At 38.0% G+C, this 25890-nt stretch overlaps 1 protein-coding gene across 1 annotated transcript in view; it reads left to right on the top strand.

Moving 5' to 3' along the window:
- MAN1A2 (mannosidase alpha class 1A member 2) overlaps positions 1-25890 on the top strand; it is a 204382-nt gene that overhangs the window by 172688 nt on the left and 5804 nt on the right. Inside the window, 1 exon segment of the mRNA XM_047724606.1 lies at positions 1702-1817. Coding sequence (XP_047580562.1) covers positions 1702-1817 — 116 coding nt within the window.

Here is a 25890-nt window from a genome sequence, read left to right as displayed (position 1 = left end):
AAACATTGTGAATAAATATCACTAAAATTAATATATATATTTATTTTTTTATATATTTTTTTTTAAAGATTTTATTATCTGACAGAGAGAGATCACAAGTGGGCAGACAGGCAAGCAGAGAGAGAAAGAGAGAGGAGGAAGTAGGCTCCCTGCAGAGCAGAGAGCCCGATGTGGGACTCGATCCCAGGACCCTGAGACCATGACCTGAGCTGAAGGCAGAGGCTTAACCACTGAGCCACCCAGGCGCCCCAAAAAAAAAATATATTTAGATAAGAGGGGACCCTGGGTGGCTCAGTTGGTTGAACAGCTGACTCTTGATTTCAGCTCAGGTCATGATTTCAGGGTCCTGGGATCGAGCCCTGTGTTGGTCTCCATGTTCAGTGGGGAGTCTGCTTGAAAACGCTTTCTTCCTCTTTCTCTCTCTGCCCCTCCCCCTGCACGTGCACATGCACATGCACTCTCCCCTCTCTTTTTTTCTCTTTCTCTTAAATAAGTCTTTAAGAAAAAAATTTAGATAAAGTACCAAACTCTTTGGTAAGAAGACTTTTAAAACCCAGCTATAGTGAAAATGGAACTATATAAAAATGAACAGCTTGATTAAATAAAAACTTTCAGTGTTAATTAGCTTTTCATTAGAGAAGAGGAAAACCAGAAGAGTAAGAAAGGTAACAAGATTAGGAAAAAGAAGCCATGGCGGTGATGATTAAATAACTGTACCTTCATATGACAGTGTCTCAGGGTTATGTAGAGCAGAGAAAGAAAAGAACCACATGTGATTCAGCTTCTCGTGAATGGCTTATTTTTATAGTGATAGACCTGCATAAGCAGGATATTTGCTTCCTTTGAATTAAAAACAGGTTTGAGTGGGTACCCTTTGATTCCATGTATTTTATTTGGACATGTTCAGAGATGCAAGAAGAGATCTAAATTAAGAATTTTAGCTCACAGTGGGGCAGTAGAGAGCACAGTAGTTAATAATGTGGAGCAAATTATTACTCTTTGCCTTAGTTTTCCTGTCTGAAGTAGAGCCTACTGAGACACCTCATGTGTTGTTAGAGATTTTAATGTTAATACATATGAAGCCCTTACAAGACCCTCCAGCACGTAGCAAAAACTTCATAATGGTCAGCTTTTAATATTGTAATTATTGTAACAGCTATGTGGGTGGGTACATCCTGCCAGTTGGTACCACCTGTAATGCCTAACTTGTGGGATTGTAATATAATGTCTGTCATACAGTACGCTTGCAGTAAGTATTACCTTATTGCTATTACTAGGGAAAGCTCCTAGGTAATAACTTTTTTCAAAGCATGTTTTGGATTGTTTATTCTTAGAAGTGAAAGAATTGTCTTTAAAATTTAATTCAAACCTTCCCTGGTTTGTCAAAATTAACAAGGATTTATTGTGCTATACAGGCCTCTAATTCAGTGTGAATAGTCCAAACTTGACTTTCCCAAGTGAGAAAAATGTAAGATGTTTTTAAAAGATGAAAGAGTTTTGGAGAGGGAAAAGTTCCACAGGAAACAGGATACCTCGGTTAATTTTCCAGTGCGAGAATATTCCATTTGATAATAAATCTTATTCTTTAACCTGTCAAATTCTTACATAGATCTTTGTGAACTTTTAACTACGGTTCCTTAATTTGTCCTTCAAAACTTGATATTCTGTGGAATTGATTGTTTTGTCTGATCTCTTTCACAGGCTATTGAAAAGTATTGCCGAGTCAGTGGTGGTTTTTCTGGGGTGAAGGATGTGTATTCTTCTACTCCCACACATGATGATGTACAGCAGAGTTTCTTTCTTGCTGAGACATTAAAGTAAGTAGATGCCTTTAAAAAGTTTTTATTGTGGGCTGGTTTTGCTGTATGATCACTACATGATGAATTATGACTGTGTGGTGTGTTACACTAGGTTTTATTACAAATATCTTTTTATGTAATTGGGTCTTAAATTTTTAGCTGCATCTCAAGAAGAGTGACTTTAACTATGAGGTGGATATTTTGTCAAATAAGAGTTTAGTACCTTCATTTTGTCCTTGGCTCTGTGGTGTGCATTGGAATCCCCTGGAAGACTCCTGAAAACATGCATCACTTGGGCCATACCCACAGAGTTTCTGATTTGGTAGGTGTAAGGCCAAACCTAAGAATCTGCATTTCTGATGGATTCTCAGCTGATACTCACGATGCTGGTCCTGGGACCACACCTGAACTCCCTGCTCTGGCTAATGAAATCAGTTCAGAATAATCACGGAGTTTTAAAGGTCTAGAGGATATATGATCATAGTCATGCATCCTCCCTGTGAGGTTTCCTCTAAAGATATACATAAAAGGAAGGGTGGAGGGGGGAAGACAGCTATTACTTGAGTTTATTCAGAACTCCAGGCAGAGCTCTATAAACTGACCTGGAAGAAGGTGGAGACTTGAAATGTGTCTGCTTCCCTAAGGACCTGCAAAGTAAATTTCATAAATTTCCTGTCTGCCTATTCCTGAATGCTTCATAAACTGTCATTCCATTTGTTCAAAAAAATGTATTTACAACTGTTTATTTTTAACTTCAATCTCAGATCCAATAAGGATCATTTGTTGCATTTGGTTGTCATGTCTCTCTGGTTTTCTTTAACCTAGAGCAGTGTTCCGTTTTGCTTCTGTCTTCTGTGACATTGACATAAGTGTTCAGGCTAGTTGCTCTGGAGAATGTCCTTTAGTTTAGATATTTGTGCTTTGTTTCTTCGTGATCGGATTTATGTTAAATGTTTTGGGCATGATATTGTATAGATGATGTGTCCTCATTGCATCCTCCAAAGAGGCACGTGATAACAGGTTAACCCATTACTGGTGACTCCCAAGTTTGATCATAAGGTTAGATTCGATTAACGTAAAGAATCTTACTTGTTGGGGTACCTGGGTGGCTCAGTGGGTTAAAGCCTCTGCCTTCGGCTCAGGTCATGATCTCAGGGTCCTGGGATCGAGCCCCACATTGGGCTCTCTGCTCAGCAGGGATCCTGCTTCCCCCCCCTCCCCCGCCTGCCTCACTCGCCTACTTGTGATCTCTCTCTCTGTCAAACAAATAAATAAAATCTTTAAAAAAAAAAAAAAAAAAAAGAATCTTTCTTGTATTTGTGAGTAATAAGTGATCTGTGGAGTGGTTGGTAACTCCCTGACTGGGTAAATATCCTTTTTCCAATAGTCTTTCACCCAGTGTTACTAGCATCTTACTCAATGAACTATTACTGTAGTAGTGGTCAAATGCTGATTTTGAGGCTTCTTCTAGTCTTAAAAAGAAATTACTTGATTTTCAACATTCGTTTACCATTTTCTTCACATCACTCTTCTGCTCAAAAAGCCACAGCTCAAAAAGCTCATCTCTAGCTTCATTTCTCATTTCTTTTACTATAGATTCTATCCTTAAATCAAGCTATAGTCAAATATATATATATATATATATATATATATATGAATATACATATGGAATATATATATTCCTTTGCATTTCATTGCCTATTTCATATTTCATTGGCTCTGGTAGGAATATCTTTACGATTTCTATCAATTCCCTTCTCTTATTTCTAAATTCAGATCTCACGTGTTACAGATTGGCTTTCATAATTCTGATTCCTCATCAATATAGACCTTGAGTACTCTAGTACATGGGATAGGGCTGCAAATTTGTGCCATGCTGCCTTTCCCTTTCCAGTACGTGTATGGAATATCTCCAGATCACCAGTTGACCACCTTGGTACTTTCACTGCCAAGTTCAGAAAGAATCCATTTGAACACAGCACTCTAGGTAACCAGTTTGTTTGTTTGTTTATAAATAAATATATAGACACACACACACACACACACACACCAGTACTAACTACAATACTAACTATAATACTCCCAGAAAAACACATATATATGTTTGGATCAATAAAAATGAAAAAAATCAAACAAGATCAATCCTACAGGTAATTATAACTTCTAGACTGAAGAAATTATCACAGTTGAGTACTACATTCAGCACCAAGCTTCTTGGTAGTTAAAGCAAAAAGAAAGCATTTTGTTCAGTGTCATTCTCATCTTTGTGAGTTGGGAGAATGTATTACTGTAACAAATGAGACCGAATTTTTTTTTAACTGCTAAATTATAAGATGACTTAATTTGATAGCTCATTATTAAAGACTGAACTACTAGATGACACATAAACTACTAGATGAGCACATAAAAATGCTCTTATTATAGGTCAAAAAGAGTTGAATATTGGGAATTTTACTTGTTTCAACCTAGTACAAAATGCCAAATGTCTTCAAACATTGATGTTATAGAAGATGTCAGACTCTTAATGTGACTTATTCTTTATAAAAACTTGTGGCATTTGAATGAAGACATTTCTGTGAAGACTAATATAGGTTTATGTTTTCTTACTATTAAGATAGAGCTTAAAACTCTATAGAGCAATGAAGACTAGTATGATTTCCTAGATTTTTCTCAAATGCTAACTAAACAGGATTTTGTCAGAAGCTGAGTAACTGTTAACTGAAGATTGCTATTCTATCTAGTGGCTCAGATTTATTGTTAATTCATTACAGGGCAATAATCCATTAGTTTTAGCTACCAGAGATGGCAGCTGATTAGCTTGGCAGTGGCAAAGTTAAGTGTAAAAGCCTGTGGTCTTGACCTAGTTGAGGGCCATTTAACCTGGGATGATATACTATATGTAGATGGACTATAGCTGTAGGTAGACATTTTCCCCCAGAAGATAAGATGCTGTGTCCTCTTTCATTGCTTCCCTTAGTAGTTGCCAATTTGTTTATTCCTATAGCATATATACTGATGGCACAATAAAAACTGTGTAATCAGTAAGGTCAGAGATAGATTCCTTCAAAGCCTCTTTCCTTAAAACTCTTACGTTCTATTAGAGGAAATAAAACACGTGCAGATTTGTAAAAAAATGTTAAAAATAGTAAGTGCATAAGAGAAATGTTAATAAAGTGAACCAAGTTTTCTGGAGGAGGAAGAGTTTACTTAACCTAGAAAGCATAAAGAAAGACTTCCTGAAAGTGGTGGCATTTAAACCAGACCTGAAAGCAAGATGAATAGAGTAGGATGAGTTCATATTTGGGGAGTAGCTATAAGGCAGACAATGAAATATTAAGGATGAGATATAAGCACTCTTTAGTGTAACTGACGGTTGCTAGTATCTTATGAGATACAGAGATTTGGAAAGAAGGAAGAGTAGGAGATAACATTAAAGTTTTCAGTGTGGGTAACTGTAAGGATTATGACACCAAGCTGCAAGAATAAATAGATTTCCAGAAAAGATAATGGGTTACTTTTGACATGTGTTCCCAGGAGACATTTGAAAATACAGGTCTGGAGCTAAAAATACAAGTTCAGGAAGATTTTTAAGGATGTAGAGAAAAAGCATATATCTGATCCTTTGAAGATGCCTACGTGTAACAAAGGAGGTGTTTCAGGTTAGCCTGGTAGAGTGCATTTATCTCCACTCTCTCTTGAAAGCCATTAGAATGATTATAGAGGGCTAAGAAGGTGTAAAGAACAAGCACAAAATAAACGAGAAAGAAATCAACAGCAGACAAGAGATGTCTGCTTTTAGAAGATGGAAAACAAGAAGCTAAAGTACCTGCATGGGGAGATGTTAATGAAAACAAACTGGTGAGTGCTTCAGAACCTTGGAAAGACCAGAGACTATAGGGTGCGTGGTAGGGTTGACAACTGTAGAATTTTTAAGTAAATTTATGTAAGGAGTAGCTAGACCCCAGGTTCACCCCTGCTTCATCTCTACCATGAATGAAACTAGAGATTTCTTGTCTGAAGAGGTTGAATCATAGAGGCTATGGACTTAGTGATGTCACGCACAGCTGAAAACAGACAGGAGATTGGAGGGTTCCTTTCTAGGAAATGAATTAGCCTACAGGAAGAAAAACTAGAGCTACGCTACATGAGATTCCGACAGAAAAATGGCCACATCCTCCTCTGTTCCCCAGTGGTGCAGCCACCAGTAAATGCCAACATGCCTACGGTTTCTAATCCACATTAGGGGCCTGGCTTTTAAATATTAATGTGCACATTGACTTAGAAATATCATCAAGCCTGATGTTTATCTATATATACTTAGAGTTTTTAAAGTTTATTTAAAAAACAAAATATGACTACAACAAGGTAATTTGAGAAAATATCCCAGAAGTGAAGGACATGAGTTTCCAGTTTGAAAGCACCCATCAAGATTCCAGCACAGTGGGTATAAACAGACTCACACCAAGACACAGCGCTGTATTCAGACCCCTTGGGGTAAAGGAAAGATCTATTGGCTTCTAAAGAGAGGGAGAATAAGTTTTGGGAAAATGATCTGACATCAGGATGGCTTCAGACTTCTCAAGAACAGTCGTGAAAGCTAGAAGCGGTGGATCGGTTCATTCAAAATTATGAGAGAAGATTAATTCCAATTTAGAATGCCAAGTTTTAAGTCATGCAAAGTCTCTAAGGTCTACTATCTAAGTTAATGCCTTGGAGGATATATGCTATCAAAACTGAGTATAAACCAAAACAGAAGACATGGGATGTAGGGAACAAGTGAAAGGAAAGGAAGATCAAGAGGGTTATTGGTCTAGACTGAATGTGACAGAAGGCTCCAGAGGGATTTTCTCCAGATTAAAATTTATAGGATGTTTCTATCTGAATATTTTAAAAGTAGATTTAGACAATTGAAAATTTTGGTGTATTATTAGTAATAAATACAAGGCAGTCTGCTTTTTAGGTGAGGGGAGGAATTGTGTAAGAAAGGAAAAGCCGTGAATAGCTTTCAGCTAAGGGGAAATTGCTTAACTTGAAGGCTTTTGTTTGGAGTCTGGATTGTTTTACAAAAATAGGTAAATAATACCACTGCTGCATTTGTCTGGTTGTAGGAAGAGAAATATATTCTTTGATAATGGGCTTGTTTTCTCCAAGAATTTTCTTCTCATTGGTTTTTGGTATAATAGGAGCTGATCCAAAGTCCCTTATTCTACAAGAATCCAAGAGACGTATCTGTACCTCAGTATCTACATCCATTAACCTAGGCCTAACTCAGCTCTCACCGAATCTTGGTGAGATGCATCTGTATTGGAAGGTCTCAGAAATTGAGAAAAGTATACATGTTGAAGATACATTTCTGTTTTTCTGAGTTCGGATGTATTGACATTAAATGGTTATGAGAAATCACAGGTTAGGTGGAATCCTAGTCCTCTTAATAAGTTTGTTATTGAAAGAGAAATACCATAAAGACCAAGTTTACTACCACAGTTTGTCTGCTTCCACTGGCAAAATATCTGGGACAGAAACAATGTTTTGTGTGCCTTTCTCTGACTCTGGCTTGTGCACTCCCCCTCCTTCCTATCTCTTAAATTCAAACTTTGAATATAATAGCGAAATTCTGGAAAACTATATAATATGTCAAGGATCTTGGTCAAAGCTATGGAAAAAAATTTATGTACAGGGGTGTTTATTACTGTTCTAAAATTAGTTATTACATGTTCAGTAGTAGTTGGACAGTTAAATAAATTATGGCACGTCCACATGGATATTAGGGAGCCAGTTATGAACTCATAATAGAATATTAAGTAGGCCATTAAGGCTATTGATATTAAGTAGGCTATTATGTGCACATATACATAGGTATAAATAAAATGTGTACATAAATAACTCCATGTGTATTTTATTTTTTATTTTTTTTTTTTAAAGATTTTTATTTATTTATTTGACAGAGATCACAAGTAGGCAGAGAGGCAGGCAGAGAGAGAGAGGAAGAGAAGCAGGCTCCCCGCTGAGCAGAGAGCCTGACACGGGGCTCGATCCCAGGACCCTGAGATCATGACCTGAGCCGAAGGCAGAGGCTTAACCCACTGAGCCACCCAGGCGCCCCTCCATGTGTATTTTAATACCAGAAACATTCTGTTTTTATTTTTGTAATCAGAAAAAGTCTTTTAAATAAATTAAGCTGCAGCCTGCATCAGTTTTCCTGCATCAGATTTAGTGGCTGTTTTTGTATCTAGAATCAAAAGGAAAGTTTTTTGAGCTACAAGAAAATCTAGAGGTCATTCAGTCCAACAAAAACCACCACAATCCATTTCTTCCTCCCACACACATTCCCAATGCTAAGTCTCTTTACAACACAGAGTATTTTGTCATAAAGTCTTTTCTCAGTCTTGTCAGTTGATGGGCAGCTTGCTGCCTCAAAAGGCCAACCCATGCCACTGTTCAAAAGCTTTTTTTATTAGAAAAAATCTTTCTTATTTTCAGTTAAAATCTGCTTCACTGTGAGTTCCATTCAGTGATCCATGTTTTGCCCTTTGGAAATATACAATCTTCCGCATAAATGTTCACTAAAAATACTTGTATTTGCCAGGCTAAACATTATAAGTTTGTGTCCTGTTCTTTCTATGACAGCGTTCTCCTTCCCTTCTCTGGAGATGAGTGCTTGGTTTTCTAGACTGAACACTGTATTTAAAATGTGGTTAAACCGGGGCGGGTTACCAGTCCCTGCTGTGGCCATTATACTCCCATTAGTGCAAGATAATACTGTTTTCTATTTTCTGCTAACCCTGTCTGTGTAGTTTGAAATTTTGTGGTAGGTTTTTTGAGGGTGGGGTTGGAGGGAGGGAATGCATGAACTAAGATAATTGTTTTCTGTCTTATATTTGGAATGGTTAATTTTTCTGAAATTTATTTTATTTTATTTTTATCCTTATTAACTTTATTTTGTTAGGTTTAACATACTCTAATTTGTTGAAATTTTGAACTCTTGAGTTTTTCATTTAATGTTTTAGCTATTCTAGCTTTGTGTCACTCAGGGATTTAATAAATATGTCTTCTCTATATATACCCAGTTAATTATATGATACAAACATCTAACCACGTATTCTCAACCAGTACATATTTATCTGTTTCATCCCAGCTTTTCCCCTTAGTAGCTGTGTGACTTTGGACAAGTTACTGAATTTTCTGCCTCAGTTTTATCTTATGTAAAAAGAGAATTAGTAATAGTGTCACCTGAAAGAGTTGTTATGGAGGTGAAGATAGCAAAGCATTTAGAATTATACCCGGCACAAAATACAGCATAGCAGGTGGAAAGTCGCTGGAGGACAGGAGGGCTGGCAGCCAGGGAAAAAAGCTAGATGTGAAGCAAAGGAGAACAAGGACAAACTGGAACTTGCAAGGACAAAAGATCCCATATCTGTGTCTCACGGACTCCAGCTTTGATAAGCAGCTAATTTGCAGAAGAAGCTGGCACCTTTTGCCAGAGGGCTATCCATGCCTGGCTTAGGAATCGGAAAAATTGCTGAGGAGCTCCAACAGGAGCTGCAGGTGCTGCAGGTGGGGCCACTGCCCCACCCTCCAAGGTGAGCCAGGCCATCCCCAGCATGTGCACAGTGTTATCAGCACATGGCTGTGCTGCACTCCCCGGAACGCAGAGTGCAGGCCGCTCTTACTGCAGCCTGCACATCACGTGCCTGCACGAGCCGCTGTAGCCAGCCCTAACTTAGAACCACACAGAGAAGGTGGTTCTGACAATTGTAGCTCCAGCTTAGCTGTGTTTGGCCAAGCCCGCAATCACCGCAGGAGACAAGCCCTTCCAGACAGTGAAAGAAATTAAAACCTACTTTATATCCTATAGTATGCAATATCTGTATATAAAAGACCATTGAAAAACTGTTTTAAAGCTATACTAACTACGAGTAGTGGTACAAGAATAAATGGAACAGTAGAACAGAACAGAGTTCAGAAATAGGCCCCCTTATATGTGGGAATTTCATCTTTGAAGAAAAGCAGTGCAGATCATTGAAGGAAAGTCAGATTAGTTAATAGGTGATGTTAGGAAAACTGTTCATTAAGAAAGAGTCCTGGGAATTCAGCTGGATCCCTGGTAAATAACAAAACTGATCTTAATATAGATCATGCTTTAAATATAAAAAGTGAAATAAAATCATTAAAAAAAATGGAAGTTTTTTTTCCCAACTCTGGGAGTGAAGATGGCATGGCACAAAACCCAGAAACCATAGAAGAAAAGATAAAATATTTTAGCCACTTGAAGTGGAAAACATCTACAAGGGGGAAAAAAAATCAGTAAAGTAAAAAATGGCACACTGGGAAAATATACTTGCAAAACATTTGATAGTCAATGGGTAAACTTAAAATCTGAAATTAAGGGAAAAATACTAAGTTAAAATAAGTAAAGGCATTTCCCTGAAAATATAGATGGAAAATAGCATGAACAGTTGAAAAATAAATGTTTGACCCACTCAGAGAAATGATGTAAACTTAATAATCAGATGCCATGTTTTACTGTCCACTTCAGATTTTAAAAATTTGTGTTCTGGTGTTGGTAAGGATGTAAAGATCTAGTCATTTACCCAGGAGGTGGGAGTGTGTGTTGTTTGATGTGAGTGATAGAATCTTTGGGGAAGAACCTATTGAAATACTAAGTTCACATAAATTTTGCTCCAGGAGTCCTACTTCTGTTGTAGAAATGTCCTGCAGGTGTACTCCCCCAGATGAGGAAGACTGATGAAAAAGGTGCTCCTTGCTTCCACATCGTTGACCTTTGCTTCTGTACTGAATAATTAAGTGCCGAATGTACCTTCTCGGCCACATCTCCTATTAGACCGCTTTCCCCAGGCGCGTGATCTGTGCCCGCCTGTTAGGCCTCTTCACTTCCGTGTCCTTACTCTTGCTGTCCCTTCTGTGCGCGGTGCTCATTCCTTTTTTTTTTTTTTTTTTAAATCCCTAACAAAATCCTATTACTTTCTTGAGGCCTTGTTCAAAAGCCCTGTCCTAAGGCAGAATTAGTTCATCCTTAGGTATACTCACAATACTTCCCTGGCTCCGATAGTCTACAGGAAACATTAACACCTTCGGGGCTTGGTTTCCATGTTTGGGTTGAGTATACACTCAACAAATGTTTGTTGAAACCGTACAGAATTAACAGCTAATTCTTGCCATATTATAATTGGTTGTATAAACATCTGTCTCCTCTGTATTGTGCAGCTCCTCAAAAATCAAGACTACTGTTGTTTTTAATATAGTTTATTTTTTAATTATAAAAATAATATGTGGATATGGCATGGTGAATTAAATATTAATGTGGAACATAAAAAACGAAAAAGGAAAGTTTCTCTGTATTTCCACATCCAGTTTCACTTCCCAGAGATAATTATTAAAAGCTGTTCTTGTTGTATCCCTTTTAGGAGTTTTCCAGATATAACCAAACATATAAAAATTTATATTTATAATGTATATCTTTTTAATAGCCTTTTTCCCCCTACCGAGGCATAGTATACTTACTGTTCTGAGACTTGCTATTTTCTTCTTACTCTTTACTTAGAGAAGGTTTCCATATGGACACATAAATCCAATGAGGATTGTCATTTGTTTAATCAGTAATTGTTAGATATAGAAGTTGGTTCTATTCTAGTTTTTTGCTGTTAAAAACATTTAAGTGAACACCCTTTTACATATAATTCTGCTGTTTGTACGAATGTAAATATTGGCTAGATTCCTAGCAGAAAGATGGCTGGGTCAAGGGGCATGTGCATTTGAGTTATGATCATTTTAGAGTGCTAACTTCACAAAATTTCTCATAGATAGCTTTGGAAGTTCAGGGAGGAAAATGTTTTAGAAAATTAGCTGATCAGAAACGTTAGAATCAAGAGAATATTCTGAGAAGTAACAAAACATTTAGATATTACTTGATAGGTGAAGTAAGCTTTGAGCAGGCTTTTTAAAAATCAATCTTAAATTATTTTGAATTTTTAAATGATTCATAATAAATTCAGACAAGAGGATAAGTCACTTAAATTTTTTTCTATAGGTTAAGAACACAGATAAACAGGTTCTTAGGAAATTAATGGGGATACAAGTTTCAGCATTTCTCACTCTTTCAAGCTGTCATTTCCTGGGATCCTTAATTCCACCTCTTTGCTCTAGGTGTGTCTGAGCTCTTTGCCCTTATTACTAAGTAAATGGTGATCAGAATATACAAATGATACAATGTACTATGAAGTAGTTCATCTAACAGATACTAAAGTGCCTCATATGTGCCTTTGCTATTTTATGTGCTGGGGATGCATCCTTGAATATAGGAGAGAACAAAGCTGACGTCAAGGAACTTAGAAGTTTTTTTGAGTGCCTGCCCATAAAAATAGGCCCTTTGTGTATATATCATCTGTACTTTCCATTATGCTCTCCCCTTACCCTGCTCTGTTTTTTTTCAGCACTGTTACCACCTGATACATATGTTTATTTTTTTTATCTGTCTCTCCCATTAAGTAGAATGTAAGCATATAACTGCAGGAACTTTTGCTTTTAACTACTCTCACCTCCCTAGCACCTAGCACACAGTGTATGAGGCACTCAATAAATAAGTGTTACGTAAGGAAAAAGTTGGCTGTTTGCCTCTGTATGTTGACGCTCTTAAGTAGTAGTTTGTTTTTCAGCTTTATTGCGATCTGATTGACGTAAGATGTTGTGTAAGCGTAAGGTTTTCAGGGTGATTATTTAATACATTTATGTATTGCAGTGTGATTACCACCTGCAATGTCAGCTGACATCTTCTTTGTTGTGAGAGCGTGTAGGAGCTTTCTTAGCAGCTTTCAGGTATATAATACAGCATTGTTAACTGCAATCACAATGCTGTACATTAGATCCCCAGAACTTACCTTCAAACTTGATCCCCCGTGACTAACATCTGTGCAGTCCCCCGGCACATGTAATCCCCATTCTGCTCTCTGTTTCTACACGAGTATGGCCTTTGAGCATTTCACATATGGATATCATATATCATATAGTCTTTGTCTTTTCTTTTCTGACTGATCTCACTCAGCATAATGCCGTCAAGGTCTACCCATGCTGGAAATGGCAGGATTTCCTTCTTTCTCATGGCCAAGTAGTATTGTGTGTGTGTGTGTGTGTGTGTGTGTGTGTGTGTGTGTGTGTGTGTGTGCACGTGTGCGCATGTGCGTTTGTACACACCGTATCTTCTTTATCCATTCATCTGTTGGTGGATACTTAGGTTGCTTCCATATCTCGGCTATTGTGTAGCTTAGTTAATGTTGCCGTAAACATGGGGATGCATGTATCTCTTAAGATCCTGCTGTCATTAACTGTGGATATATACCCAGAAGCAGGATTGCGGGATCATGTGGCAGTTCTATTTTTAAATTTTTGAGGACCCTCCATACAATTTTCCATAGTGGCTATACCAGTTCACATTCCCTCCAACAGTGCACAGTGTTACCCTGTTCTCTGCATCTCTGCCATGGTTCTCTTTTCTCTTTGATGAAGCCATTTTAACAGGTATGAGTTGATACCATTGTGGTTTTGGTTTGCATTTCCCTGATAATTAGTGATGTTGAACATCTGCATGTGCCTGTAATGTCTTTTTTTTTATGAGACTGACGCGCTACCTACTGCGCTAACGAGGCACCTATGTCTTTTTTTTTTAATGTCTATTTAGTTCCTCTGCCTACTTTTTAATTGAACTGTCTCATTTTTGTTACTGAGTTGTATGAGTTACTGAATATTTTCTATGTTAACCCCTTGTATATATGACTTGCAGATATTTCTCTGTAGGTTGTCTTCCATTTTTTATTGTTTTTATTGTTTTATTGTTTGTTCTGTTATGCAGAAGCCTTTTAGTTTGATGTAGTTCCATGTATTTATTTTTGCCTTTGTTGTGTGTGCTTTTGGTGTCATACCCAAAAATCATTGCTGAGACACATGTCAAGGAGCTCTTTGTCTTTGTTTTCTTCTAGGACTTTTGCAATTTCAGCTCTTAAGTAGTTTTTAATCATATTTTGTCACTTCTAATTGTATTTTTTAAAAGATTTTATTTATTTATTTGACAGACCGAGATCACAAGCAGTCAGAGAGGCAGGCAGGGGCAGGGGAGCAGGCTCCCTGCTGAGCAGAGAGCCCAAAGCGGGGCTCGATCCCAGAACCCTGAGATCATGACCTGAGCCGAAGACAGAGGCTTAACCCAGTGAGCCACCCAGGTGCCCCTAATTGTATTTTTTTAAAGTTTTTATTTGAGTAATCTCTACACCCATTGTGGAGCTCAAACTCATGACCCCGAGATCAAGATTCACATGCTTTTCCAACAGAGTCAGCCAGGTGCCCCTCTAACTGTATTTTTTAAAGCTTTCCCTGCTTATCTTATATAAAATTTCAGATTGCTCCCTTTTCCCCCCTCTCATTTCCCCTTTAACTTTTCTCCATAGCACCCAACTTCTAACATACTATATAATTTCCATAGGCGTTCCCCAACTTACATAAATTTCATGAGGGCAGTGTGTTTTGTATATTTTGGTTATTGTTGTATCTCCAGTATCTATGGAGGGAACACATATACTTGTTTCAGAATTAGGTATTTGTTGAATAAAGGATTGAATTATTTGATTCCAAGAGAGACAGCTGAAAAAATTGTTTTATAAGATCTTGCAAAAATGGGAGCAGGAGGGCGAAGAGAATAATAGACCTATTTTGGGGGGTTGAAGCTACGGGCTTGAACTCAAAATTAAGTTTGTGCTAGAAGATTGCTATCAGTGAATAGGTGAGGAAATTTATGAAGCAAGAAGAAAACGCCCAAGGCAAGCTGTGAAGAGTGGGGGAGTCAGGACAGTGGATTTGTTTTCAGTAGAATCAGAGGTTCAAATGCCCACATGAAGGAGAAAAGCAGAAATAGTGCCAACTAGCTGGTGTTGGAAGATAGATAAAGTTGGTAAACCTAGGGCAGTGGTTCTTAAGCTTGAGCTTGTATCAGAATCACCCGGAAATGTTGGTAAAGCACAAGATGGCTGGGCTCCATCACCCGAGATTCTGATTAGTACATCTTGAGTGGGGTCTAAGAGTCTGCATTTGTAAAAAGTTATGCTGCTGGTCTTTGAGGAACTGCTGACCCCTGTGAGTCATTGCACCATTTATGGCAGAACCTAGGGGTCAAGGAATCACCTATGCTGACAAGGGATAGCCAGTACCCCATGCGGTCAGGTGGGCAGATCATTGCTGTTAGCTGCGTTATGTTGTCCAGTCTCCTCAACTGCTGGTCCACTGGAGGACCAAAACCATGGTCCACATGGTTTTTAATTCCTCTTAGGACTCACCACAGTGTCACAGTGCAATCCAAATATTAAATGGTAGGTACGCCCACATACACAGAGTGAATTTCACTGGCACTCTTTAATAAAAGCATTTTTTTTTTTTTTTTTAGTTTCAAGCCTGTTACTTTGAAATATCCTTGCCATTTTTTTTTTTCTGCAGTAGAGGGAGCTACAATCCAAATTGTATTCATATAGGAATAACACATAATGGGGTTAATTTCCTTTTCCATCCTTTCCTTTTAGTCTTTTTTTTTTAATCCACTTTAATGAAGTACTTTAAATGTGCAGTTTATTGTCTTTGGGCAGATATTTATGCCTGGGTAACTAGCATCCCAGTTATTCTGGAACACTTCAGTTCCTAGTCTTGCAGTGAGTGATTTCTGCCCCACCTCCAAATACGTAGCTGCTTTTGGTCACTGTAGGTTGCCTGCCTAGAATCTCATGTAATTGCAATCATGCAGTATGTACTTACTTTTGTGCATAATGTTTTTTAGATTAGTCAGTGTTGTTGCATGTATCAGTAGTTCACTTTTTCCTTTTGGTAAGTAGTATCCTGTTGTAAGGGTATACCATGTTTTGTGTATCTGTTATTCTCTTTTTGATGGCATGTGCCCTATGCTTTTGAAAGGAATCAGGGGGAAAAAAGGAATTATGTTTGTTTACCATTTGACTACTTGTAAGTATTTTGCTCTTAATTTTTTCTTTCCAGGAAGTTTTTAATTCTTCCCTTAAAAGTAATGGTACCTCATTGGCTATTATCAAATAGTTACTGCCAAATAATTTGCTATTTTTAAATAAAATTCTAAATGTTTCTGATCTTCTTCTTAAAGTAGAGATGGCATAGATGAAACCATAGGAGCCAAAATTTGTAGCAACAGTGTTCCTCTCAAAACTTAAGTAAATATTGTTGCCTAAAGTTGTTATAACAAGTTCTGGTGAGACTTCCAGTTTTCCCTTTGCAAACAATTTTATTGACCAAGTTTTTCTTGATACTTGGCCAGGTTTGCTAATTAGCTGTTCTTTCTAGATGGAATATTTTAGTATGATAAAGAAAACTAGTAATATAGGAAAAGGTAATAGTAATACAAGAAAAGTAAATAGGAAAGGGTAATAGACCTGTAATCAAGAACTATACCGAAATGCTAATTGTAGCATCTAGGAGGTAAGCATGTATGGGTTTCACCATAAAATTCTTTTAAAGTTTCTGAGGTGTGAAGGTTTTATAGTAAAATACTAGGGCAGGGGAAGAGGGAAAGCTAGTAAATTGTTGCCCAGGACAGATATTGTTATTGATGTTGCTTTCCTGCCCTCCAGTAGTTCTGGTTCTCCTTTTTATAGCCCCTGTTATCTGCCCCTGCCTGTCAAGTTATTCTCAGCATAAGCAAATGAAAGCACAGTTAGCCAGCTCTCAGACTATTAAAGCTAATCCCCTAGTGAAGAAGGTTTTGAAGTAGGTTCAAAGACAGTTCTGATAATAGTTTTGTCAGTAAAGCATCAAGAGTAGCATGACTTCTAAATTTGTAATCAAAAGTGTCCAAGTAATATATTTGGGAGAGAGGGAGGAATCAATGAGATTTTTGGAGTGACGATTCTTAGCCAAGGAAAAAACAGTTCGGGAGGAAAGATTGGAAAAACCAAGCCACTATTCCCTTCCATTTATCTTTCATCTTTTATCTTGTCTGTAACTAGATCCTAAAGTTAACCTCCTACCATGAGAAAATGACTATTTTTCCAGCTGGAAAAGTAGCATTAAATCTCCTGTTCTGTGCTGTTCTCTGCACCCTTCCCCTGACAGCTGATTTGCAAACTAAGTCAAATCCATAAGTATTTATTAAGTAACTGCTCTCTTTTCAGAATTGTGCTATTTGGAAATTAAAGTGTATGAAACATAACGCTGTAGAGGAACTTGTAGTCTAGTTAAGAAATCTCTTATTTCTGGCCCTGGGCAAATTCAGTAAAAGTACAAACTGTATAGTCAAGTGCTAAATAGAATATAAATGTTTTAGAGATTCAAAGAAGGGAACTTTGGTGTGGGCTGGAGTAGTCATGAAAAAAGTTTGAGATAATGCTACATGTTAATAGGTGAGGTAAAGCAGAAAGTCATTTCATGAAAAGGGATCCAGCTTGAGAAAACAAATGCTACTGTTCTTCAAAAAGACAGTAAAGAAACTGGACTTACTAAAGAATATTCATTAGAAGTAATGGGAGATAGGCTTCTAGAATCAAAATCAGGGAAGCAACAGTATGGATGAACATTGAGAACATTATGTTCAGTGAAATGAGCCAGACACAAAAAGATTGTTATGATTCCACTCGTATAAAGTACCTCTAACCAAACTGATAGGAAGAGAAAGTAGAAGGTGGTTTATCAGGCACTGGGGGAAGGGAAAAGGGGAATTGTTGCTTGAAAGGGTGTAGAATTTCAGTTTTGCAAGATTAGAGTTCAGGAATCTGTTTCACAATTGTGTGAACATACATAGCTCTACCGAACTTAAAAATAAGATGGTAAATTTCTTTGTTTCTGTTTTAAACTATAGTTGACACACAGTGTCATTGTTAGTTTCAGGTGTAGAGAGCATACTGATAAATAACTCGGTCTGTGTTACGCTCACCACAAGTATAGCCACCATCTGTCACCCTCTGTCACCACAGTGCTATTACAGTATCATTGGCCATATTTCCTGTTTTGTACCTTTTATACATGTGACTTACTCATTTCATAACTGGAAGCCTATGTCTCCCTCTCCCCTTCACCCATTTTGCCCATCCCCCACTCCTGGCAACCATGTTTGTTTTCTGTATTTATGGGTCTGATTCTGCTTTTTGTTTATTCATTTATTTTTTAGACTCCATATATGAGTGAAATCATACGGTATTTGTGTTACTCTGATTTATTTCACTTAGCATAATAACCTGTAGGTCCATCTGTGTTGTCACAAATGGCAAGATTAAGGGGGTAAGTTTTATATTATGTTTTTTTTTTTAACCACAATGAAAAATCGGAGAAGCAATGGCATTCCTCAAAAGGGAATCATAAGATAAAATGCAAAGCATCAACACTTTAACTCCCATCCCACCCCCCCTCCTCCAACCCCTATAACTTATACCTGGGGTGAAAGGAAACTAAAGGAATACAAGTATGGCTGAGAGAAAACTAGAGTCCCAAAGGAAGAAAAGTAACTTGTTATTTTAAAGATAGATATATTTATTTATTTATTTATTTATTTGTCAGAAAGAGAGAGAGAGAGCACAGGCAGACAGAGTGGCAGGCAGAGGCAGAGGGAGAAGCAGGCTCCCCACAGAACAAGGAGCCCGATGTGGGACTCGATCCCAGGACACTGAGATCATGACCTGAGCCGAAGGCAGCTGCTTAACCAACTGAGCCACTCAGGCGTCCCAACTTGTTATTTTAAATGATTGCCAGGATGCTAAGAAATTTTATATCAAGATATTACTATACATGTAATTTTGTAATTAATACTCTTTCAGGAATGATGCAGAGAAAAAACAGAATAGGTAGCTAATTTTAAAGAAGGGAAAAGTTGGATTGAGAAAAATAAAAGTAGATGGATTTAATGTCCATTTTCACAAAGTTCTAGAAAGTCATAAGACTTTGATATGAAGATAGGAAGACTTTGGAGAAAAATTAGTGATCAAGAAGAGCCAGAAAGGCTTCCTCAGAACAAGTTCTTGCTGGACTAACTCTAATGTTCTTTTTGGATTGGTTTAATAATAGAGAATTAAGTGATTCCATGAAAATACAGGGTGTTCAGCAAATTGTTTGACAAAGTATCTCAAAATGGAAGAACCAACTCTTCCTCCAAGATGAAGTAACAAGGCCCAGAATTTACCCTTCTACCCAAAGCAGACAGATGAAATATATAGGAAACAATGGTTTTCAAAACTGGAGAGGAGGCAGTGAAGGAATGTGGTCTCTGAGAGATGGGAAACAAACCAGCAGCCCTGGCTTTGCCGCAGCTTGCTGCCTTGGTAGAGCTTCCCCACAGCACAGGGAAGGGGACATGAGGCTGAGTGCAGCAGGTTCCCTGAGGAGATCGGAGTTGTGAGTCCAAGGAAATGAAAATAGCTGGTGTCTACAGGAGAGTAGCATAGAACAGCGAGCTACACAGAGAGAGAACCCCAGAGAATCCCTCTGGGAGTAGTTAGCAGAGGGAAGAAACTATACCTGAGTGGGGGAAAGAATCCTCTATGAGGAATTAAAGGGAACAGTTTATGGTGACCACACAAGGTCCGAAACAGTGCCTGTTCCCAGGAGCCTGACTGGAAAATCTTATAATTCACAGGGCATGGAGTAGAGTACTCAGGATAGTCCTTCCTCAGTGGTGATGAATAATCTCTTGCTTTGGATCTGCATAGTCACAAAAGCAAGACTTGAAAGTATCAAATTGTTTCCAAGTAACTTAACTATATACCTGAACAAAACTCAGGATTTATAGGAATACAAAATTATCTAGCAACCACAGGTAAAACTTAATGTCTGGCATCGAGCCAAGGATGCCATGTATGGTATACCAGGCAGGAAGGGATGACCAGTAATGAAAATAATCAACTGAAACTGACTCAGAGCTCGTATAACTGTTAGAATTAGCAGGGGACATTAAAACAGTAATTATAATTAATGCCATATATTAAAAAAATTAAAGAGAGACATGGGATATAATAAAATCCAAATCAAACTTCCAGAAATGGAAACTGCAAAGTCTGAATTAAAAAATACACCTTAAGAGGATTAATAGCAGATTAGAACTTGCAAAAGAAAAGATTTGTGAACTTGAAGACATTGCAGCTAAAATCAAAATGAAAACAAGAGCCAAAAAAGAATCTTATAAAAATGCAAAGAGTATCGGTGAGCTGTGCGACAACTGTAGGTTGCTTAAAATATGTGAAGTCTGAAGTGGAGAGGACAGAAGAAAGGATTAAAAATATATTTATATGGGCCAAAATCTTTCCAAACTTCTACCCACTCGAAGGAACTGAACAAAGTCGAAGGACAAGAAACATGAAGAATACGTCACCAAGGGCACATCATAATCACATTGCTTAAAACCGGTGGTAATGATAAAAAGTCTGAAAAGCCATCAGAGGAGAAAAACGAGTTAGGTAGAAAGCAACACATGCAAGAATGATGGCAGGGTTCTCATTGGAAACAAGACTAATATCCCTCGTGAACAAATATGCATAAAGCAGCTAAACAAGATTTTAGCAAATTAAATCTAACAACCTATTCAATAGATAACACATCATGACCAAGTAGATTTACTCTGGGCATGGAGGTTTGACATTTGAAAATCAGTGAACTGAAAAAGAAAAACCATATGATCATTTCAGTAGACACAGAAAAATTATTGGACAAAATCGAACATCCCTTCCTGATAAGACTCTTAGCAAACCAGGAATGGAAAGGAATTCTCTCAACTTGGTAAAGAGCATAAATGAAAAATCTACACCTAACCTCATACTGAAAAACTGAATGTGTTCCTCCTAAGATCAGGAATAAGACAAGGATTTCTTTCTGTTTTCTTCACTTCAGTTTAGCCTTGAACTGGAGGTTCTAGCTAGTATAGTCAGACAAGAAAAAGAAATAAAAGACATCCAGACTAGAAGAAGTAAAATTATCTTTTTTTCATAAAAGTTGTGGTCATCAAAGTAGGAAATCCTGTGGAGTTACTGAAAAGTTACTAGAATTATTGAGCATTTAGCACAGTTGCAGATGCAAGATTAGTATATCAAAATTAATTATGTATTAAGCATGAACTGAAATTGAAGCTGAAAAACACAGTACCGTAACATTATGAAATACTTAAGGATAAATCTTGACAAAACACATGAAAGACCTGTACACTAGAAACTAAAAATCATTGCTGAAAGAAATTAAAGACCTAATTAAATGGAGAGATTCACTTTGTTGATGGTTCTGAAAACTAAGTATTGTTCATTCTTTTCAGATTGATCTATAGATTCAGTGAAGTCCCAGTTGAAATCTTAAGAGACTTTTTTACATAAATTAGAAAGCTGTTTCTGAATTTCATGTGGAAATGTGAAGAACCTAGAAAAGCCAAAACAAGTTTGAAAAAGAATAAAGTTCAAAGCGTAACACTGCCTGATTTCAAGCTGTGATAATCATTACATTGTGATGTTGGTGTAATGCTAGGCAAATAAATTGATGGAATAGAATAGAGAGTCCAGAGAGGAAAAACCTGGTATATATTTGGACACCTGATTTTTGACAAAGGTACAGAGGCATTGCAATGAAAAAAGATAGGCTTTTCAACAAAAGGTGATAGAATAATTGGATTTCTATATGCATATACAAAAAAATCAATTCAAAATGTATCATAGACCTAAGTTTAAAACCTAAAAGTACAGGGGCACCTCGGTGGCTCACTCATTAAGCATCTGCCTTCGGCTCAGGTCATGATCCCAGGGTCCTGGGATAGAGCTCCACATCAAGCTCCCTGCTCAGTAAGGAGCCTGCTTCTGCCTCTCCCACTCCCCCTGCTTGTGTTCCCTCTCTCGTTGTGTCTCTCTCTGTCAAGTAAATAAATAAAATCTTAAAAAATAAAAAAAAAAACCACCAAAAATCCTGAAAGTACAGCTTGTAGTAGAGAACAGAGAACAACATCTTTGGGACCTTGGGCTAAGCAAAGATTTTTTTAGATATACACCAAAGCATGATACATAAAAGAACGAGTTGATCAGTTGGTCTAAAATTGTAAAAAATCTCTCTGAAAGACATTTGAAGAAGAATGAAAGAAAATGAAGGGATGAAAAGATAAGGCACAGACTGGGATAAAATTTTTGCAAACTCTATAATTCTGGGTGATATGACAAATTCTAAAATCTCAGCAGTAAGACGAAATGCAACCCAATTTAAAACCTGGCAAAAGAATTAAACAGATACTTCATAAAAGAATATATAAGGATGGCAGGTAAGCTCATGAAAAACTGCTAGACATGATTAGAACAAATTGCAACTACAATGAAATACTACTTACTACACATGTATTAGACTATCAGAATAGACCCACACCTGCAGACAGGTCTCCCTTTACTTTTTTGCTTTGGACTTGAGTGGAGATGTAAGGTATGGAGCATCTTCTAATTCTGAGAAGTCAAGAAAATCTTGAAGACCCTGAGGACAGGGGGAAAAATTGGAAACCAGATCTTCTGCCAACCCAGAAAATCCTCTCATGAATATAGCAGAGAAAGAAAACATTTTAGAAAACATTTTTATCATTGGATAAGCATGAAACCAGGCTGCAATTTGCATCACAGGCTGAAAGAAATTTCACCTTTCCATATAACCAGGCAGATACAATCCCTTATATACGTGTTCTGAAGATAAATTGTAACTTGTCCATATGTAAGAATAGTTCCTGCACGGCACCATTTGCTATACATAGTTCATTCTAAATTCACGTTGGGGTGATTGGGGCGACCATCTGTGCTAATCAGTTGTCTTTATTCAAAGGACAACTGACACTTCTGTCTCTGATAAGGGTTAGTTACGAGCTTTAGAGAGAAAGCCACCTGAGCTAGAGTCCCACAGTGATAGGGACACTGGGGTTCATCTTCCTTGATGATTACATTGCAAAAGCAGGCCACTAGGAGAAACTAAATGGTACAGCCTGCAAGAAGTATATTCAGCTTTTAAAAAGATTTATGTACATTTCAGAGGGACGGTTTTCTCAAGGCAGCGGGCTAAGAAGAGGGAAGGAAGGATAAGGTATTTTGGCACCAGGAAAAATTCAGTATTTTATTAAACTTTATAAAACCCAGAGCTCTGATAGTGTTTTACTGTTAAATGAACCAGCTTTTGTTATCATCTACCTCTGGGCTTTTGTTGTAGAAGCTAACACCCACTGTTCAGGTAGTTTAGGTATCTTGTATCCTGCAGGCAAAATCATCCTAACTTATTCAGCCCCTAAGGGCAGAGGAAAATGAATCCCTCCCAGCTCCCTTATATCAGCAAGACAAAGCCTAAACCATTGCAGTAATCAGAAGTATCTGCTTTCTTCAGTTTATCTTTAAAAAAAAATGCATGTGGGGCGCCTGGGTGGCTCAGTGGGTTAAGCCGCTGCCTTCGGCTCAGGTCATGATCTCGGGGTCCTGGGATCGAGCCCCGCATTGGGCTCTCTGCTCAGCAGGGAGCCTGCTTCCTCCTCTCTCTCTGCCTGCCTCTCTGCCTGCTTGTGATCTCTCTCTCTCTCTCTCTCTCTCTGTCAAATAAATAAATAAATAAATCTTTAAAAAAAATGCATGTATATTTTGCATTTGGATTTGTAATATACCCACATTAGTTTTAAGATTTCTTCTTTACCCACCTCTTCCCCTAAACAAAACAAAACAAAAAACACTTTAAGATTTGAGAGGAGATGTGGGGAAAAGCAGAGAGGGGCAGGTCCTTTTGGCGAGATTAAAAATTGTATGTTTTAACGCAATTTTTTTAAAAGATTTATTTATTTGGCGGGGATAGGGAAGAGGGAGAGAATCTTCAAGCAGACTCCTCGCTGAGCGGGGAGCCCGGGGAGCCCAGTGCAGGCTCCATCATACAAGCCATGAGATCATGACCTGAGCCAAAACCCAGAGCCGGAAGTGTAACCACCGCAGCCACCCACGTGTCCCAGTGTGTCATCTTTTAGAACTTAATTTCCACTGAGTACGTTTCAATTTAATTTGATTTCTAACCAGTCTGTTCCAAAGACATTGTTTAAACATTAGAAGTATAAATGAAATGGAAGTTTTAAGTAAGTTATTTTTCAAACAATCTAAGGGTTTTTTTTTTTTTTTAATGAGCTAGATATACAAGTAAATGCAAACCTTTTTAGAGTTGTAACATCTTTCTGTGATACACGGAACATTGCCATTGGTAGTTGTGAAGAAGAATAAATGAGTCACCAAGGCTTGTTTGATAAGTGAGCATAGAGGCCCAAGTAAGTAAGTACATGTTAACTTGGCAGTTGGTTCTCTCAGCCTTACCATTTCTGTGTTGACACTTAAATTTTTCTCCTCAGATTTGGTTGACTTCTCTTGCTGAAAACTTGCCTGTTCAGTTACTACCAACACTTGTGTTGAGATGACTCCTGGCATCACCACCTTGAAATACCTTGTCTTTAGATGAGAGAAAGCTCAGAGAGACATATATGCACAACATTTTTAAATAGCTCTAAAAAGTAAGCTACACATCTGTTCAGACTGAGGTCCATAATAGCATCTTTTTATATGCCTGTAGGCTTTTGTCAGCACCACTTGTCATCTATAAACCTTAGTTTTAAGAAAATTCATACTAAAGGAAAAATGAGTAGTGCGGTAGCTAATTTAGACTATAGACTTTTCTCAGCTTTCACAGCACAGATCACACTTCTCCAGTTCTACTTTTAAAATCCAGGTTAAAAGTCTTAAATCACTAATAGTATACCATGTCCTCTACATCTTTTTCTGAATGTGGAATCCAAAATTAAGAAGAGTTATTTAGCTATATTACTTTAATTTCAAACATTGATTTTGTTATAAATTTGTGAGAATATGTATGTGGTATGTGTTTATGTGAGTGTGTGTGTGTCTGTGAGAGTGTGTATGAGTGTGTGTTGTGGTATGTATGTGTCTACAGGAGTGTGTGGTCTGTGTGTGGTTATGGGAGTGTGTGTGAGTGTGTGGTCTTGTGTGTGTCTGTGGGTATGTGTATGTGAGGGTGTGGTGTGCGTGTGTCTGGGAATGTGTGGTGTGTGCGAGAGAGAGAGAGTGTGTGGTCTGTGTGTGTCTGGGAGTGTGTGTATGTGTGAGTGTGTGTGGTCTTTGTGTCTATGGGAATGTGTGTGGGGGGCTCTGTGTGTTTCTATGGGAGTGTGTGTGAGGGAGAGAGAGTGTGCATAGTGTGTGTGTGTCTGTGGGAATGTATGGTATGTGTGTGTCCCCGTATGTCTAACCCCTGCTCTCTAGTCCTGCTCCAGGCCCCTTGGACCTAGCAGCAGTGCTTAAGGTCTAGAGGTATCCTGGAGGTCGGGTTGGACGTTGTGTTAGTTCCTAGGACTGCCTTAACAAATTACCACAAACTTGATGGCTAACAGAAATTTAGTCTCTCCTGATTCTGGAGACCTGAAGTCTGAAGATCATTCCCTCTTGTGGCAGCATAGCTTTAATCCTTGTCTCTGGCTGCTCATGACCTTCCTCCCTGTGTGCCTTTGGGTCCAAATCTCCCTCTCCTTTCTCCTGCAAATTTCAAGTTACTGGATTTAGGGTAGGCCCTAAATCCAGGATGATTTCCTCTCAAGATCCATAATTGATGACATCCTCAAACACCCTGTCTCTAAATAATGTCACATTCTGAGGCTCCAGATGGATGTGAATGGGGGAGGTGGGCACATTGTTCAACCCACTACAGTAGTATTCAATTAGGTTCCTTTTATTATTATTTTAGGGAGAGAGAGCTGTGGGGAGGAGCAGAGGGAGAGGGACAAGCAGACTGTGGTGAGCACAGAGCCCAATGTGGGGCCCAATCCCTTGACCCAGATGAGATCACAACCCAAGGCAAAAAACAAAGAGTCTGAGGATCAACCGACTGAGCCACCCAGGCACCCTTAATTAGGATCTTTTTTAAAATGATGGGTTAAAACTAATAATCCTTAAAAAACTAAAATAATGTCCCTTTTTATTATCTAAAGCCTGCACATTCATTATTTTCTTAATTTTTGTAGTGTTTGTGTTTACATCCGGTACTTCCATAGCATCCCCCATGG

Source organism: Lutra lutra, chromosome 4 (genome assembly GCF_902655055.1).
Source record: "Lutra lutra chromosome 4, mLutLut1.2, whole genome shotgun sequence".
NCBI lineage: Eukaryota > Metazoa > Chordata > Mammalia > Carnivora > Mustelidae > Lutra > Lutra lutra.
The sequence above is the reverse complement of the archived record's forward strand: the minus strand, read 5'-3'. Positions and strand labels throughout refer to the sequence as shown.